At 52.7% G+C, this 15,036-nt stretch overlaps 1 protein-coding gene across 1 annotated transcript in view; it reads left to right on the forward strand.

Annotated features, from left to right (window-relative positions):
- Positions 1-15,036, forward strand: part of Ryr1 (ryanodine receptor 1) — a 128,392-nt gene that overhangs the window by 106,134 nt on the left and 7,222 nt on the right. Inside the window, 10 exon segments of the mRNA XM_032894022.1 lie at positions 2,397-2,738; positions 5,458-5,815; positions 5,818-5,841; positions 5,844-6,247; positions 6,902-6,972; positions 7,798-7,948; positions 8,703-8,789; positions 10,085-10,336; positions 12,123-12,253; positions 13,732-13,774. Of these exon segments, the coding sequence (XP_032749913.1) occupies positions 2,397-2,738; positions 5,458-5,815; positions 5,818-5,841; positions 5,844-6,247; positions 6,902-6,972; positions 7,798-7,948; positions 8,703-8,789; positions 10,085-10,336; positions 12,123-12,253; positions 13,732-13,774 (1,863 nt within the window).

The raw sequence follows: 15,036 nt of genomic DNA on the forward strand, positions 1-15,036 counted from the left end.
GAGGTGGCCCAGGAGAAAGGAAGAGGAGGAATCTCAGAGGGGAATGGCAGGCTGGCGGAGCCCCGGGGGCAGCTGGGGCGTGGGGGCGGCTGGCGGGGCCTGGGGGCAGCAGGTGAGCTTTAGCATTTAATCCGTATGGCGCAGCCGAGAGAGGCTCTGAGCAGAGGGCTCAGACCTGGAGCAGGTTTTTCAGAGTCCCTTCCACTTTGCACAGAGATAGGGGTGCATCGGGGAGACCCCTGTGATGGTGGGAGACAGAGGAAGTGGGGACCACAGGGGGAGAAAGATACGAATGGGCCCTGCATTTGTTCTGAAAGCGGAGCTGACAGTTTTGCTGAGGAATCTGATGTGGGCAGCAAGGCAAGAGAGAGCAAGCAGATATGACTCAGAGATTTTAACTTAAGCACGTTGGGTGGGTGGGGGTTGCCGCTCCCGAAATGCATAAGACTGGGGATCTGAGGCAGTTTATCTCCTAAAGTTCACTTCTGGCTTCAGATGTGATCTTCCCTGCCTGTAATCCCGGCGCTCTGGAGGTAGAGACAAGAGAATCGCCAAGAATCCAGGGCCAGCCTGCTCTATGTAGGAAGTTCCAGGCTAGCCAAGGTTACGTAATAAAGACAGTCTGAAATAATAATGATAAAAATAAAATAATAATAATAATAATAATAATAATAATAATAATAATAAACCAAGTTACTTCTGGGCACTTTTGTTGCGTATGGGGGGAAGCAGTATCCCTATGTGTCAGCTGTCACGTCCGTCCGTCAAGATTCTGGAATGTGGTCAGAGCCCAGATGGGACACCTGACAATCGTATGTGCACGGTGACATTTGGAGCCTGAGATCCCAGTGTCCTCTCATGCCAGGTGAAAAGGAAAAGAAGGTGTAGCCCTCAGTCCTGCCCACCCCACCCCCCTCCAGCCTTTCCAGGTCTGGAAGTCAGGGTGATTCCAGAGTAGCAGGTTGACAGTGGCAGAGGAGGTGTTATTACAGAAGAAGGGCCATGTGTGTGATGCTCCCCGGGCCCTGTGTGAGGCAGGTGCCACTCCTCATGAGGCGGGGATGCGGCAGGGTACATGATGAGAAGTTCCTGTGTGACTGAGTCTCCCTGCTCTGTGGTTTTAGAGCCTTTCATGATTTGCAAAGCCTGTTACTCATTTAGAAAACATTTTGCAAAGCTCTTGGCTTTTCGCAAAGGACAGCCCGGAGCCAGGAAATTTCGCTTCTGTTTCTACCCCAGAGCACTCTGCAGCCCATCTGTAAGTCGATCTGGAAGTTCACCCAGTAAAATATGACCGACCAGCGTCTTTCAATATAAAACAGAAGGCTGAGAACAGTTGCCTCCCTAAATTCAGAACTGAATTGCCTCTTGAAATTCCGTTTTTTGGGGTTTTTTATTTATTTATTTATTTTTGTTTTTGCCCTGGGTTTGGTTCCCAGAATTGCATAAAGTGGACGTGGTGGTGTTTGCATGTAATCCCAACGCTCAGAAGGCCAAGGCAAGGGAATTGGAATTTAAGGTCAGCTTTGGCAATGTGGTGAGTTTCAGGCCAGCCTGGGCTACATGACACTTTGTCTTAAAAAACAAGCAAAATAAAAGGAGACAAGACAAAAGATAACAAGCAACAACAAGAAGCTAACATTGTGGCAAATGCTTTTGATCCCATCAGAGGCAGGAGGATCTCTATAGAGTTAGATGCCAGCCTGGTCTACAATTATGGGTTCCCAGACAGCTAGGGCTACATAGACCCCGTCTTAAACAAACAGAATAAAAAAATTTTTTTTTAAAAACCACCATTATTAGCTGGGTGTGGTGCATGCCTTTAATCCCAGAACCTAAGAGGCAGAGACAGGCAGATTTCTATGAGTCTGAGGCTAACCCGCTCTACAAAGCAAGTTCCAGGGCAGCCAGGGCTACACAGAGAAAAAACACCACCAACAATAAAAACAAAAACAAATACCATTATTTCACCAAGAGCATGGCGGCCTTTTACATTTATGTTCTAGGGTCACAGGCATGGATTTCCACATCTGTTTGTACAGCCCTAGAGACCCCTCACTCATCTGAGGCAAACACCCTACCAACCGAGCCTTTTGTCTTGTTTTGTGGGGTTTTATTGTGTTGTTGTTGTGTTTGTTTTTGAAACAAAGTCTCACTATGTCATCCTAGCTGTCCTGGAATTCTCTATGTAGACCAAGCTGGCCTGGAACGCTCCTGTAGACCAGGCTGTCCTCGAACTCTCGGAGATCTCTGCCTCTGCTTCCCAGGTGCTGGGATTAAAACAGCATGCCCATGTCCAACCTAGCGCAAGCCCTTGCAATTAGTTGTTGCTGATCTCTCCCCTCTCTCTCTCCCCCCTCTCTCCCCTTTCTCCCCTCTCCTGCCCATCCCCATAGGCCATGGACAGCCAGAAGCAGTTCACTGGCCCAGAGATCCAGTTCCTGCTTTCGTGTTCAGAAGCAGATGAGAATGAGATGATCAATTGTGAAGAGTTTGCGAACCGCTTCCAGGAACCAGCGCGAGACATTGGCTTCAACGTGGCAGTGCTGCTCACCAACCTGTCAGAGCATGTGCCCCACGACCCGCGCCTGCGCAACTTCCTGGAGCTGGCTGAGAGCATCCTGGAGTACTTCCGGCCTTACCTGGGCCGCATCGAAATCATGGGCGCATCGCGTCGCATAGAACGGATCTACTTTGAAATCTCAGAAACCAATCGTGCCCAGTGGGAGATGCCCCAGGTCAGTGCGTGAAGTCTTGGTACCTGAAAACCTCCATGGGGCTGTACCTCGGGCCTTACGGGGCTCTGACAAGCCCACACCCCTCCCCCATTGTATTATATATGAAGACAAGGTTTTACATAGTCCAGCCTGGCCTTAAACTCGCTGTAGCTAAGCAGGAGCCCTACCTCCATGCCCTCAGTACTGGGATTCGAGGCGTTTCCCACCACAGTTAGCTTGGGGGGGTTCTGGGAATCAAACGCAGGGCTTCCTGCAAGCTAGGCAAATTACCAATTGAACTATACCCCACATCCCTTCTCGGAGACACTTTGTGGTTCGGGCTGTGATCTTGCACAACCCCAGCTCGACGGTGGCCACCTCTTGCATGTGCATCCCTTGTGCACTGCAGTAAGCAGTAACACGGGTGTGCCCGCATGGTTGATGCAGTGCCCCCATGACTTGCAACTGACCCTGGGAAGGCCAGTGCCACCTGTCCCTCTGCTGCAGTTACACACATGCTTCAATCTGCTTGCCTGTCCTCTGGGCCCCGGTAGGCCCATGCCAACTCTCCCATACACCTCTGTGGCTCTAGGGTGCCCTGCCATGCATGCTAACACACTGTCAAATATGCCCCTCAGAACCATGTCCTGTGCAATCTGGGCCTTCTGAGTCCAACCCCCAACCTCACTCATCCAACCCACCAATGCTTGCAAGCATCTCACACACTCCTGAGGGTCCTCACAGCTCCAGCAGACTCCATGCCTGCTGGGTGCTAAGCTCATGTGTGAGCCCCACTTCCGCCCTCAGTCCCTCCCCTGTCCCGGCACCTCAGGGGTCCTCCTGCATACATTTGCACCCACACAAGCTTGGCATTCCCCAGAGGTACCCACACACTCCTTCTGCTCTCATAGCCCACGAGGCTCACACACCCATGGCCTCCTTAACCCCACAACCCTCACGCTGCTCCTCAGGGATTAAAGCTGGGCCCTGAGCATGCTGGGCAAATGCTCTACCTCTGAGATGCATCTTTTTCTTTCTGAGATCTCATCTCAGTAAGTTGCCTAGGATGGTCTAGAACTTGCCCCGGTCCAGGGAGGCCTTCAACTTGCTGCTCTTCTGATCATCTGAGATTATCACACCCCATCAAAATAGCTTCACGTGTAGGGCAAGGGGGAGGTGTTCCAGACAGAAGGAACCACAAGCACGGAGATCTAGAGCTAAAAGGAGCATCCCTCTCTCTGGTGCCTTTGAAGTCTCTCCTCAGTCCTCATGTATGGACTCGATGATGCTGAGGGCGGAGGGCGGAGGATCTCTGGAAAAACAATCAGTGTCCTTAACCACTGAGCCATCTCTCCAGGGTAACACAGATCATAAACAGTTTGAGCTTTCTTTTTTTTTTTTTTCTTTTTTTTTGAGCTGGGGACCAACCCAGGGCCTTGCTCTTGCTAGGCAGCGCCTACCACTGAGCTAAATCCCCAACCCCAGTTTGAGCTTTCAAGAAGCTAGCTCCATGGGCTGGTGAGATGGCTCTGTGTTAGGACTATGTAAATTCTTGGTTCACTGCCTACAAATGAGTGAGGTGTGTGTGTATGTGTGTGTGTGTGTGTGTGTGTGTGTGTGTGTGTGTGTGTGTAGGTGTGTAGGTGTGTGGGTGTGTGGGTGTGTGTAGGTGTGTGTGTGTGGGTTTGTGTGTGTGCGCGCGTGCGTGCCAACACACATTGTTGGCATCTCAGACTAGCCCTAACACACTTCACAGCTCAGGGCAGGCTAGAACTTGGGATCCTCCTGCCTCAGCCTCCCGAGTGCTGGGATGAGAAACATGCAAGACCATGCTCTGTATTTAGAGCTGCTGTTAATAACCCTTGGGCTGTATGCAGTGGCATGTACCTGTAGGCCTGGGTGCTCTGAAGGCTGACTGGGGAGGATTGTTTGTTTAAGGCCATAAGTTCAGAACCAGCCTGGGCAGGCAACATAACAAGACCACGGTTCCTTAAGTAAAAGAAATTATGGAGTTTAGGGGTGCACCCCTTTAATCCTAGCATTTGGGAAGCAGAGGTTAGCCAATGTCTGCGAGTTTGAGGACAGCCCAGTCTATATAGTGAGTAGCATACAGTGCAACACTGTATCCAAAATCATGATGGTGATAAAAATAATGGTGACAGTAATCACGATCACTGGCAGGTCTGAGTGCTCTGCCCTGGCAGAGGACCCGAGTTTGGTTGCCCACATTGGGCGACTCACACGGTCTGAGTTGTAACTCTAGGTATAGGGGGTCTCACGCCCTCTCCCAGAATCCTAGGCCCCCTACCCTCACATGCACTCGCACAGACATACACATAATTTTATTGTTTTTCAAGATTAGTGAGTTCACCACCTGCATGTGTGAGACTGTGTCTGTCTGTCTGTCTGTCTGTCTGTCTGGAGGGCATTGAAACCCCTGGAACTGGAGTTGCAGATGGTTGTGAGCCACTCTATGGGTGCTGGGAACCGAATGGAGTCTTCTGGAAGAATAGCCAACGTGCTTAATTCTGAGTTATGTCTCCAGCCCTACAGATAAATGAAATTGTGGAGGGTGGTGCTGTGTAACTCTGATCCCAGCCCTCAGGAGATGGAGGCAGGGGTATCAGGAGTTTAAGGCCATCCTCTATAAGGTAGTTATAGGCTAACCTGGGCTACTTAAGTCCCAGTCTCAAAGGGGCCTGCTACCATGAACCCCACCATCCGCTCTCCTCTTCTGCAGGTGAAGGAGTCTAAGCGCCAGTTCATCTTCGACGTGGTGAACGAGGGCGGCGAGTCCGAGAAGATGGAGCTGTTCGTGAGCTTCTGCGAGGACACGATCTTCGAGATGCAGATCGCTGCTCAGATCTCTGAGCCCGAGGGCGAGCCGGAGGAGGACGACGATGAGGGCGCTGAGGAGGCTGAGGAGGGCGCAGCGGGTCCGGACGGGTCGGGCTCTGCAGCGGCCGCAGGCGTGTGGACGTGGCTGGCGACGGCGGCGGGCCGAACGCTGCGGGGTCTGAGCTACCGGAGCCTGCGGCGACGCGTACGGAGGCTGCGGCGGCTGACGGCGCGGGAGGCTGCCACGGCCGTGGCCGCGCTGTTTGGGCGATGGTGGCCCGCGCGGGGTGCAGGGCGCGGGCGCGGCGGCCGGGGCACTGCGACTGCTCTGGGGCTCGCTGTTCGGTGGTGGGCTGGTAGACAGCGCCAAGAAGGTGACTGTGACCGAGCTCTTGGCAGGCATGCCGGACCCCACCGGCGACGAGGTGCACGGTCAGCAGCCGAGCGGCGCTGGCAGCGATGCGGAGGGCGAGGGTGAGGGAGAGGGCGAAGGTGATGCAGCTGAAGGCGTCGGAGATGAAGAGGCGGCAGCGGACCAGGCTGGCACGGGAGGTGCTGACGGGACGGTGGCCGTAGCCGATGGGAGCCCCTTCAGGCCAGAAGGAGCCGGTGGTCTCGGGGATATGGGTGACACGACGCCAGTGGAGCCCCCAACGCCAGAGGGCTCGCCCATCCTCAAGAGGAAGCTGGGGGTGAGAGAGGCCTGCAAGGCTCCAGGGCATGGAGAGAGGAACAACCTGACAAACCCTCAAAGAAAGTCGAACAAAAAGAGAAGCTGGAAATGTTGGGAAGAGAAACATACTTGGGGAGCAGGGTGCAGCTGGAGAGGACCAAAGACCTAGAGACCAAATTAAAGGAGGGGGGGAGGGGCCAGGACTAAAAATACCCACAGAGACAGTGCCAAGGACACCAGGACGACCCTCAGAGAAACATGGCTGTAGGGAGTAAATGTGAGAGAAAGGTCCTCACACCTTGGTGCCATGACTTGCTGCCTGTGGTTGTCAAGGTGATGAGAAGCCATGAGGGACCAGAGCATCCTTTGGGCAATGATGCTGACAGAAGCTTATGATTCCACAGTGGGGAGGCTGAGGTAGAAGGGTCTGAAGCTCAAAACCATCCTGGGCTACATAGGGAGAACCCACCACAAACAGACAAAATGCCCTTTGAATTCAGACTGATTCTGTGAGGCAGGTGGCTTATCTCCCGAGGCTCGATTTCCAAGGAGGAGGGGATCCAGGAGAACACTTTGATTATGCAGGGGGGAAGAAGTAAGGTCAGGGAGTAACAGGCTAGAAAGAGGTTGGTGAGCACCAAGAGGCTGAGGCCTATGTGTGCCCTCCACTCAGGTGGACGGAGAAGAGGAGGAGCCGCAGCCAGAGCCGGAGCCGGAGCCAGAGCCTGAACCGGAGAAAGCTGAGTGAGTGTCTACGAGTGGAGCGGGGCAGACCCTGCCTCAACCCTTCTCCTGGACTTGTGCTGGTCACTCTCTGCCCTCCACCCTCTGCCCTCCACCCTCAGCATCATGGAGTCCATACATGAGGACAGGAGAGACTTCAAAGGCACCAGAGAGAGGGATGCTCCTTTTAGCTCTAGATCTCCGTGCTTGTGGTTCCTTCTGTCTGGAACACCTCCCCCTTGTCCTACACGTGAAACTATTTTGATGGGGTGGGGCAGTCTCAGATGATCAGAAGAGCAGCAAGTTGAAGGCCTCCCTGGACCGGGGCAAGTTCTAGACCATCCTAGGCAACTTACTGAGATGAGATCTCAGAAAGAAAAAGATGCATCTCAGAGGTAGAGCATTTGCCCAGCATGCTCAGGGCCCAGCTTTAATCCCTACTGCTGCAGACCAGAAACGTTTTATGTTGCTTTCTTTTCAGTGCTGGGGATAAGACCCAGGGCAGATGCTCATGCTAGACAAGTGCTCTACCACTGAGCCCTGCCCTCACCCACACTACTCACCTCTGTTTTTTTTTTTTTTTTTTTTTTTTTTGGTTCTTTTTTTTGAGACTGGGGCCCGAACCTAGGGGCCTTTATGCCTTAAGCAGGCAAGCCACTACTAGCTAAATCCCCCAACCCCTCACCTCTGTTTAATAGGAGTTTGTGTGGCCAAGGCCCATGGTTGTCTCATCATCCTGAGTACCGTCTAGACCTGGCCTGGTGTGGGATGACCCACAAATGAGTGACTATGAATGAATGAATGAATGAATGAATGAATTGCCCAAACCTTGTCTGTGCCCTACAGTACCGAGAATGGAGAGAAGGAAGTCCCTGAGCCGCCTCCAGAGCCCCCCAAGAAGACACCTCCTCCACCCCCTCCAAAGAAGGAGGAAGCTGGAGGTGCAGGCCTGGAAGAATTCTGGGGTGAACTGGAAGTGCAGAGGGTGAAATTCTTGGTGAGGACCCTGCAGGGGCACACTTGAGCTTTCTTGTGAGAGCCACCTCTCCACGAGCTCGTCTCACAGAGGAACTCTCTAAGAGGGGGCAGAGCTGTCCCCAGGCACAGCTGGGAGGTCTGAACCCATCTCCTCACGGAGGGTGTCTGGGAGACAGCATCCTGTCTCTTTCCCAGGCCAGTCCTGACTAGAGTTGGGGCGGAGGGAGACGGGTTGAATGGAAGGTGGTTCTGAGAGGAATTGTGGGAGGAACAGGGAGAGGAGATGTGGGAGGAAAAGACGGCATGGCAAAGAAGTCTATCCCTGCTCCCGGTATAGCAGACGGTGTAGCATGGTGGGAATATGGACTCCAGTCTACCCGGACTCAAGTCCCAGGTATGGGATTGGAGCGTGGCTCCATAGCAGAAAGCTTGCCTGCTGTGAGGGTTCCGGATTCCATCTAGAGGATCCCTCCTCTCAAATGACCCATTTGCAGATCCTTGGCTCTGTGGCCTTGAGGAGGAACAAAACCTCCCTGAGCCTCAGTTTCTCCTCTTGTAAAGGACAGACACAGCAGCAGCCCTTACCCTTACCTAGGGCTGGACTGAGAGCCAAGCACGTCCATGCATATGAAATTCTCAGCCGAAGCCTTGGTTTCCAGCAAGCACTCCAGGAGTAGGAGGTTGTGGGGAGCTATTTGAGGATCAGGTTGCTAAATAGCGAGATTCGGCCAGAGATGAGGCCCTGCTGTGATCTCTCTTCTCTCTCCTTCTAGAACTACTTGTCGAGGAACTTCTACACGCTGCGATTCCTGGCCCTCTTCCTGGCATTTGCCATCAACTTTATCTTATTGTTTTATAAGGTGTCTATCCTGTGGCAACAGGGCCCAGGGTGGTGGGAGGATCTATCCCATGGCAACAGGCCATGGGGCAGGGGGTGCAGGGAGGGCAGGGGGGCAGATCTCATCCAACTATGAGGTGGGAGGCTCAGCACAACTCAGGTGGCCTAGGCCCTTCAGGGAGGGAATGGCATTCCAGACTCAGCCTTCTTAGGGGAGTTCAGCCCAGACGGCTGCTGCTGACTTGGGGGCCCTGTGGGGCCGAGTGGAAGTGGCTGGGCCCATGTGGGACAGGTGTCTGAGTGCATTCAAGAGTTAGTGCAAGGCACAGAGCTGGTTCCTCTGCCAGCTTTGGCACCTGCCAGTCCCCTCAGAGCACCCAGGGATGCGGCTGTTTCAGAGCAGCTAGGGAGAGGTGCGTGGAGGAGAAAGTGGGCAGTTCCCAGAACAGAGAGAGGGGGCGAGGAGCCGAACCTCCTGAAGCTAGAGTGGGGTTCATGTTCTTGCCAGGGGCTTAGATAACAATGCAGAGGCTGGCTAGAGACAGATGGCGGTGAGCAAATGCTTTCTCTCTCTCTGCCTTTGTCTCCTGATCCTCAAAATGGGATCAAAATCACACTTACGTCTGAGACTTCTGAAACTTAAAAAGAGGGAAGCAGGGTCAGGGATGGTAGTACGCCTTGAATCCTAACACTTGGAAGGCAGAAGCACAGGGGTCTCAGGCCTACTACACAGTCAGGCTTTATCTCAAGCAGTGAGATGGATACAAGAGGATCAAGAGCTCAAGGTCATTCTTGGCTACACAGAGATTTTGAGGTCAGTGTGGGCCGCATGAGCCCCACAAATAAATAAATAAATAAATAAATAAATAAATAAATAATAAAATGTGCAACAGTTCCCTTGAGGCCTGGTGTGGTGGTGGGACATATTTGTAGCCTCAGTACTTGGGAAGCTGTCACAGAAGAGCACCTAGTTTGAGGCCAGCCTGGGCTACATAGCAAATCTCAGGCAAGCCTATGCTATCAAGATACTATGTTGAAAGAAATGCTGATGGGGATGGTGATGAACGCCTTTAATCCCAGCACTCAAAAAACAGAGACAGACAGATCTCCCTGAGTTTAGGTCTAGCCTGGTCTACACAGTGAGTTCCAGGTCAGCCAGGGCTACATAGTGAGACCCAGTCTCAAAAGGGAGAAGCAAGGAAGGAGGGCGAGGAAACAAAAGAAAGTCATATAAATGCTCCCTGCTTGTGAGTTCTGGAATAACAGGCCAGGTGCCACCAGGGTCCCCTTTCTGATTTGTCTTTGACCCCATTTCAGGTCTCAGACTCTCCACCAGGGGAGGATGACATAGAAGGTTCCGGAGCTGGGGACATGTCAGGGGCAGGGTCTGGTGATGGCTCTGGATGGGGTTCCAGGGCCAGCGAGGAGGTAGAGGGTGATGAAGATGAGAACATGGTGTACTACTTCCTGGAGGAGAGCACCGGCTACATGGAACCTGCCCTGAGGTGCTTGAGCCTGCTGCATACCCTGGTGGCCTTTCTCTGCATCATTGGCTACAACTGTCTCAAGGTGGGACATGACCTGTGACTGTAACCCTGGAGCTATGGAGGATGCTTGGTTGGGATAGGAGGCTTTAGCTTGGGTAAAATTAGTAGCCAATAGAGCAACCAATGAGATCCTGGCAAAGGTGCCAACCAACAAGGTTGCTTTTGCAAAGGGAGCTAATGCAGACTCCAGTGGACAGGCTAAGCCTCTGCCATTGGAGAGGACCAGAGTTCAGTTCCTAGCACCCATGTCAGGCTGCTCATGCAGCCTGTAATTTCAGCTCCAGGGGATCTGATGCCCTCTTCTGGCCTCCAAAAGTACTGCACCCATGTGCACATGCACACAGACATACACATAATTTAAACTAATAAAAAAAAATCTCTCTTTAAAAGATCTCTGCAAAGGGGCTAGAAAGATGCCTCAGTTATTTAGAACATGTGCTCCTCTTGCAGAGGACCATGGTTCGGTTCCCAACACCCATGCAGAGTGGCTTACAAATGGCTGACTTCAGCTGCAGGGAGTTGGGGGGTCTGATGTGTTCCTCTGACCTCTGTGGTCACCTACATACACATAATAGCATGCACTCACACAGACACATATATACACACTTAAAAAGACTTTTTTTAATATAAAAAGATCTCTGAGAAGCTGGGCCCATACCAGGGCATGCTTGTAATTCCAGGGGGCAGGAGGATATTGAGTTCTGGGCTAGCCTGGGCTACAGAGGTAGATCCTGTCTCCAAAACAAGAGGGATATGGACATACAAGCCCTCACCCCTAGTCAGGTAGCTTTGACAATTGATGGGAAGACACATTTCTTCAGGAGCGTGGTCTGGGGTAGCTGGCCCATGGTCCAGTGGAACGGCTCATACCCATTTGCCTATGAAAAACACTAATTGGACTCCTGGGTTATATTTAAAAATAAAATAAAACAAAGAAGACAAGGCTGGCATGGTGGCACACACCTTCAGTCTCAGCACTCAAGAGGCAGAGCCAGGCAGATCTCTGCAAGTTCCAGGCCAGCCTGGTCTAAATAAAAGATCTGTCCCTTGCCTGGGCTGTCTCTGGGGTCTCAGATGTGACAGGGGAGTGGGTTCTGATATATATCAGATATGCCCATGGTTTGTCATGGCCCCCAAGGCATGTCTCAGGCATCTGTTGGGTTCTGCAGGTCTGGAAGTTTGTGTACATCTTGTGGCTTTTTCTGAGTTAACACAGCTCTTCGGTTTAGAGTTCTGCATGCAATGTCTGCAGCTTACCCCTCCTTCCATGGCTTCCACCTGCCTCTGTCTTCTGTACCTTACGGACCCAACTTGACACCCTCCTCTGGAGCCCCACCTGTAGCAGAAAACCGGGGTGCCCTCAGCTGGCCCTTTCCCTAATAGTGCCTCCTACCTTTGCCTGCACCTCCCCAGCCACCCCCGAGCCTCTGCCTGCACCTCCCCAGCACCCCCGAGCCTCCCCAGCCACCCCGAGCCTCTGCCTGCACCTCCCAAGCCACCCCGAGCCTCTGCCTGCACCTCCCCCTCCCCAGCCTCTGCCTGCACCTCCCCAGCCACCCCCGAGCCTCTGCCTGCACCTCCCCAGCCACCCCCAGCCTCTGCCTGCACCTCCCCAGCCTCCCCCGAGCCTCTGCCTGCACCTCCCCAGCCACCCCCGAGCCTCTGCCTGCACCTCTATCTTTCTACCCTGCAGACTGAGACAGCTCCTCTGGTGTCATTCACCAGCTACAGGCAGGTCCCATGGCTTCTTCAAAGACCACAGTCTCTCTCCCCACATAACTAATGTCACCCCTCCCCCCAATCCCTAGGTGCCCCTTGTGATCTTTAAGAGGGAGAAGGAGCTGGCCCGGAAGCTGGAGTTCGATGGTCTCTACATTACAGAGCAGCCAGAGGATGATGACGTGAAGGGACAGTGGGACCGCCTGGTGCTCAACACACCGTAAGTGCCCAGCTCAGGGTGGCAGAGGGGGCAGGGCTAGGTGTCCGCTCCAGTCCAGGCCTGGACTTCCAAAGAGCAAGGCCCCTGTGGCTGGGCTTGTTCTCTTTAAGCCTGGTCATCGTCCCCATCCAGTGGACACATTCAAGTTCCTCGGGGGTGTGGGACTAGTGTGACGATTCTATGAGTAAACTACTTCCTGCTCACCGTGAGGACCTGATACAGCAAAGAATAAAAATCTGGGTGTGGCTGCCAGGTGCACGGAGTCCCAGACTAGGAGGCAAAGGTAGAAGAATCCATGGGGCCTTCTGACTATTCACAGTTAGGGTCTCCGCTGCTGTGAACAGACACCGTGACCAAGGCAACTCTTAAAAGGACAGCATTGAATCGGGGCTGGCTTACAGGTTCAGAGGTTCAGTCCGTCATCATCAAGGTAGGAGCCCGGCAGTGTTCAGGCAGGCATGGTGCTGGAGGAACTGAGTTCTACATCTTGTTCTGAAAGCAAACAGAAGGCTGACTTCTGGGCAGCTAGGACGAGGGTCTTAAAGCCCACCCCAAAAGTGACACACTCCCTCCGACAAAGCCACACCCACTCCAACAAGGCCACACCTCCTAATAGTGCCACTCCCTGAGCCAGGCATATTCAAACCACCACACTGACCAACTAGTCTAACCAATTGGTAACCTTGAGGTTCAACCAGAGACCCTGTCCCAAAAAGTAGTGTGGAGAGGGCTAGAGAGACGGCTCACCAGTTAAGAGCATGGGGTTCTCTTTCAGAGGACCTGGGTTTGATCCTCAGCACCTATATGTGAGGTTGGGGCTCACAGATATCCTGTAACGCCAGTTGCAAAAGATCTGACACTCCCCCCTTCTGGCCTCCAACACACGTGCAGGCAAAACATCCTTGCACTTGAAATAATAAGTGATTTTTTTTAGTGTTAAATGGAGTCTAGAGCCAGGTGTGATCGATCACACTAGCATTTCAGCACCTGTGAGCTCAAGGCAGGAGGATAATTTGAGTGCAGGGGTTAAAGTGATCCTGTACTGGCCTGGCCCCTGGCCTCTGATCCTTCCCACATGTCTTAGTCACCGTTCTGTCGCTGTGATGAGACGCCATCACGGCAGTTCTTATAAAAGAAAGCATTTAATTGGGAGTCTGCTTACAGTTTCAGAGGATTAGTTTGTTATCATGGTGGGGAGCATGGCGGCACACAGACAGGCATGATATTGGAGAAGTAGCTGAGAGCTGCATCTTGAGTAGAGACAGACAGACAGACAGACAGACAGACAGAGACAGAGAAAGACTAAGCCTGGTGTGGGCTCTGGAAACCTCAAAGTGTGGCACCTCCTCCGATAAGGCTATACCTCTTAATCCTTCCCTGACAGCTCCAGGACTGAGCATGCAAATACATGAGCCTCGGTGTCACCCTCATTCAAACAACCACACTGCCCTAACCTCCCCACACTTCTCTCTTGACAGGTCTTTCCCCAGCAACTACTGGGACAAGTTTGTCAAGCGGAAGGTGAGAGGACCGAGTGTGGAGGGGAGGGCTCCTAGGCTGAGTCCCCTGCTGCCAGTAGACCACCCCTGGCCTTGCCAAGTGTTTATTTTGTATGGGACCCTGAGCGAGGGGCAGTGTTCCTCGGAAGAGTTTCCCCTGGGGAACATGGGCACAGTGATCATAGTTTCTTCTTAAAAGAGACGCCTGTAAAGGGCCCAGGGTAAGGACTCAGTCTGTAGGCGTATGTGAGAGGAGATGAGCGGTGATGTGGTAAGGGCAGTTAAGAACTGTCTCTTAGTCAAGCGTGGTGGTGCGTGCCTTTTATCCCAGCACTTGGGGGGCAGAGGCAGGCAGATATCAGAGTTTGGGGACAGCCTGGTTTACAGTGTGAACTCCAGGCCAGCCAGGTCTACACAGAGCAAACCTGTCTCTAAATGTCTCTTAGAGGATCTGAAGATGTTGCTTGGTTGGTAGAGTGAGTGGGTGGGTGGATGGATGGATGGATGGATGGATGGATGGATGGATGGATGGATGGATGGGTGGATGGGTGGGTGGGTGGATGGGTGGATGGATGGATGGGTGGGTGGGTGGATGGATGGGTGGGTGGATGGGTGGATGGATGGATGGGTGGGTGGATGGATGGGTGGATGGGTGGATGGATGGGTGGATGGATGGATGGATGGATGGATGGATGGATGGATGGATGGATGGATGGATGGATGGATGGATGGATGGATGGATGGATGGATGGATGGATGGATGGATGGAGGAGTAGAAACTCTGCAGCTGGCAAAATCACGCCTCTGCTAGAGCACGAGTAAATCATGGTCAGCTGCCCTGGACAGTCTGAAGCAGCCCCACACCTGGGATTAACACAAAAACACGTTCCCATAATATTTCTGTGTTTTTAAAAGAAATCAAAGCTCCAAAACTGTCCCTACATGGCTTAGTAGTCAAGAGGGCTTTCTGCTCTTCCAGAACCCAGATCCAGGGGCTCTGATATGCTTTCTGGATGTGATGGGCACCGACCCCTGGTGCATACAAGCACACAGGCAAGCACACATGTAACTAAATAAATAATAAATCTTGAAAGAAGGAAACTCAATCGAGAACTTGGCAATACATCTTTGAAATGTAACAAAGGCTGCTGTAATGGCCCAGCGGCTAAGAGCGCTGGCTGCTCTTTCCAGAGAACCCACATGGTGGTTCACAACCACCTGTAACCCTAGCTCTGGTGTATGAGATGCCCTCTTACAGCCTCTATGGGCACTGCACACACAGAG

Source organism: Rattus rattus, chromosome 2 (assembly GCF_011064425.1).
Source record: "Rattus rattus isolate New Zealand chromosome 2, Rrattus_CSIRO_v1, whole genome shotgun sequence".
In the NCBI taxonomy this organism is placed as follows: domain Eukaryota; kingdom Metazoa; phylum Chordata; class Mammalia; order Rodentia; family Muridae; genus Rattus; species Rattus rattus.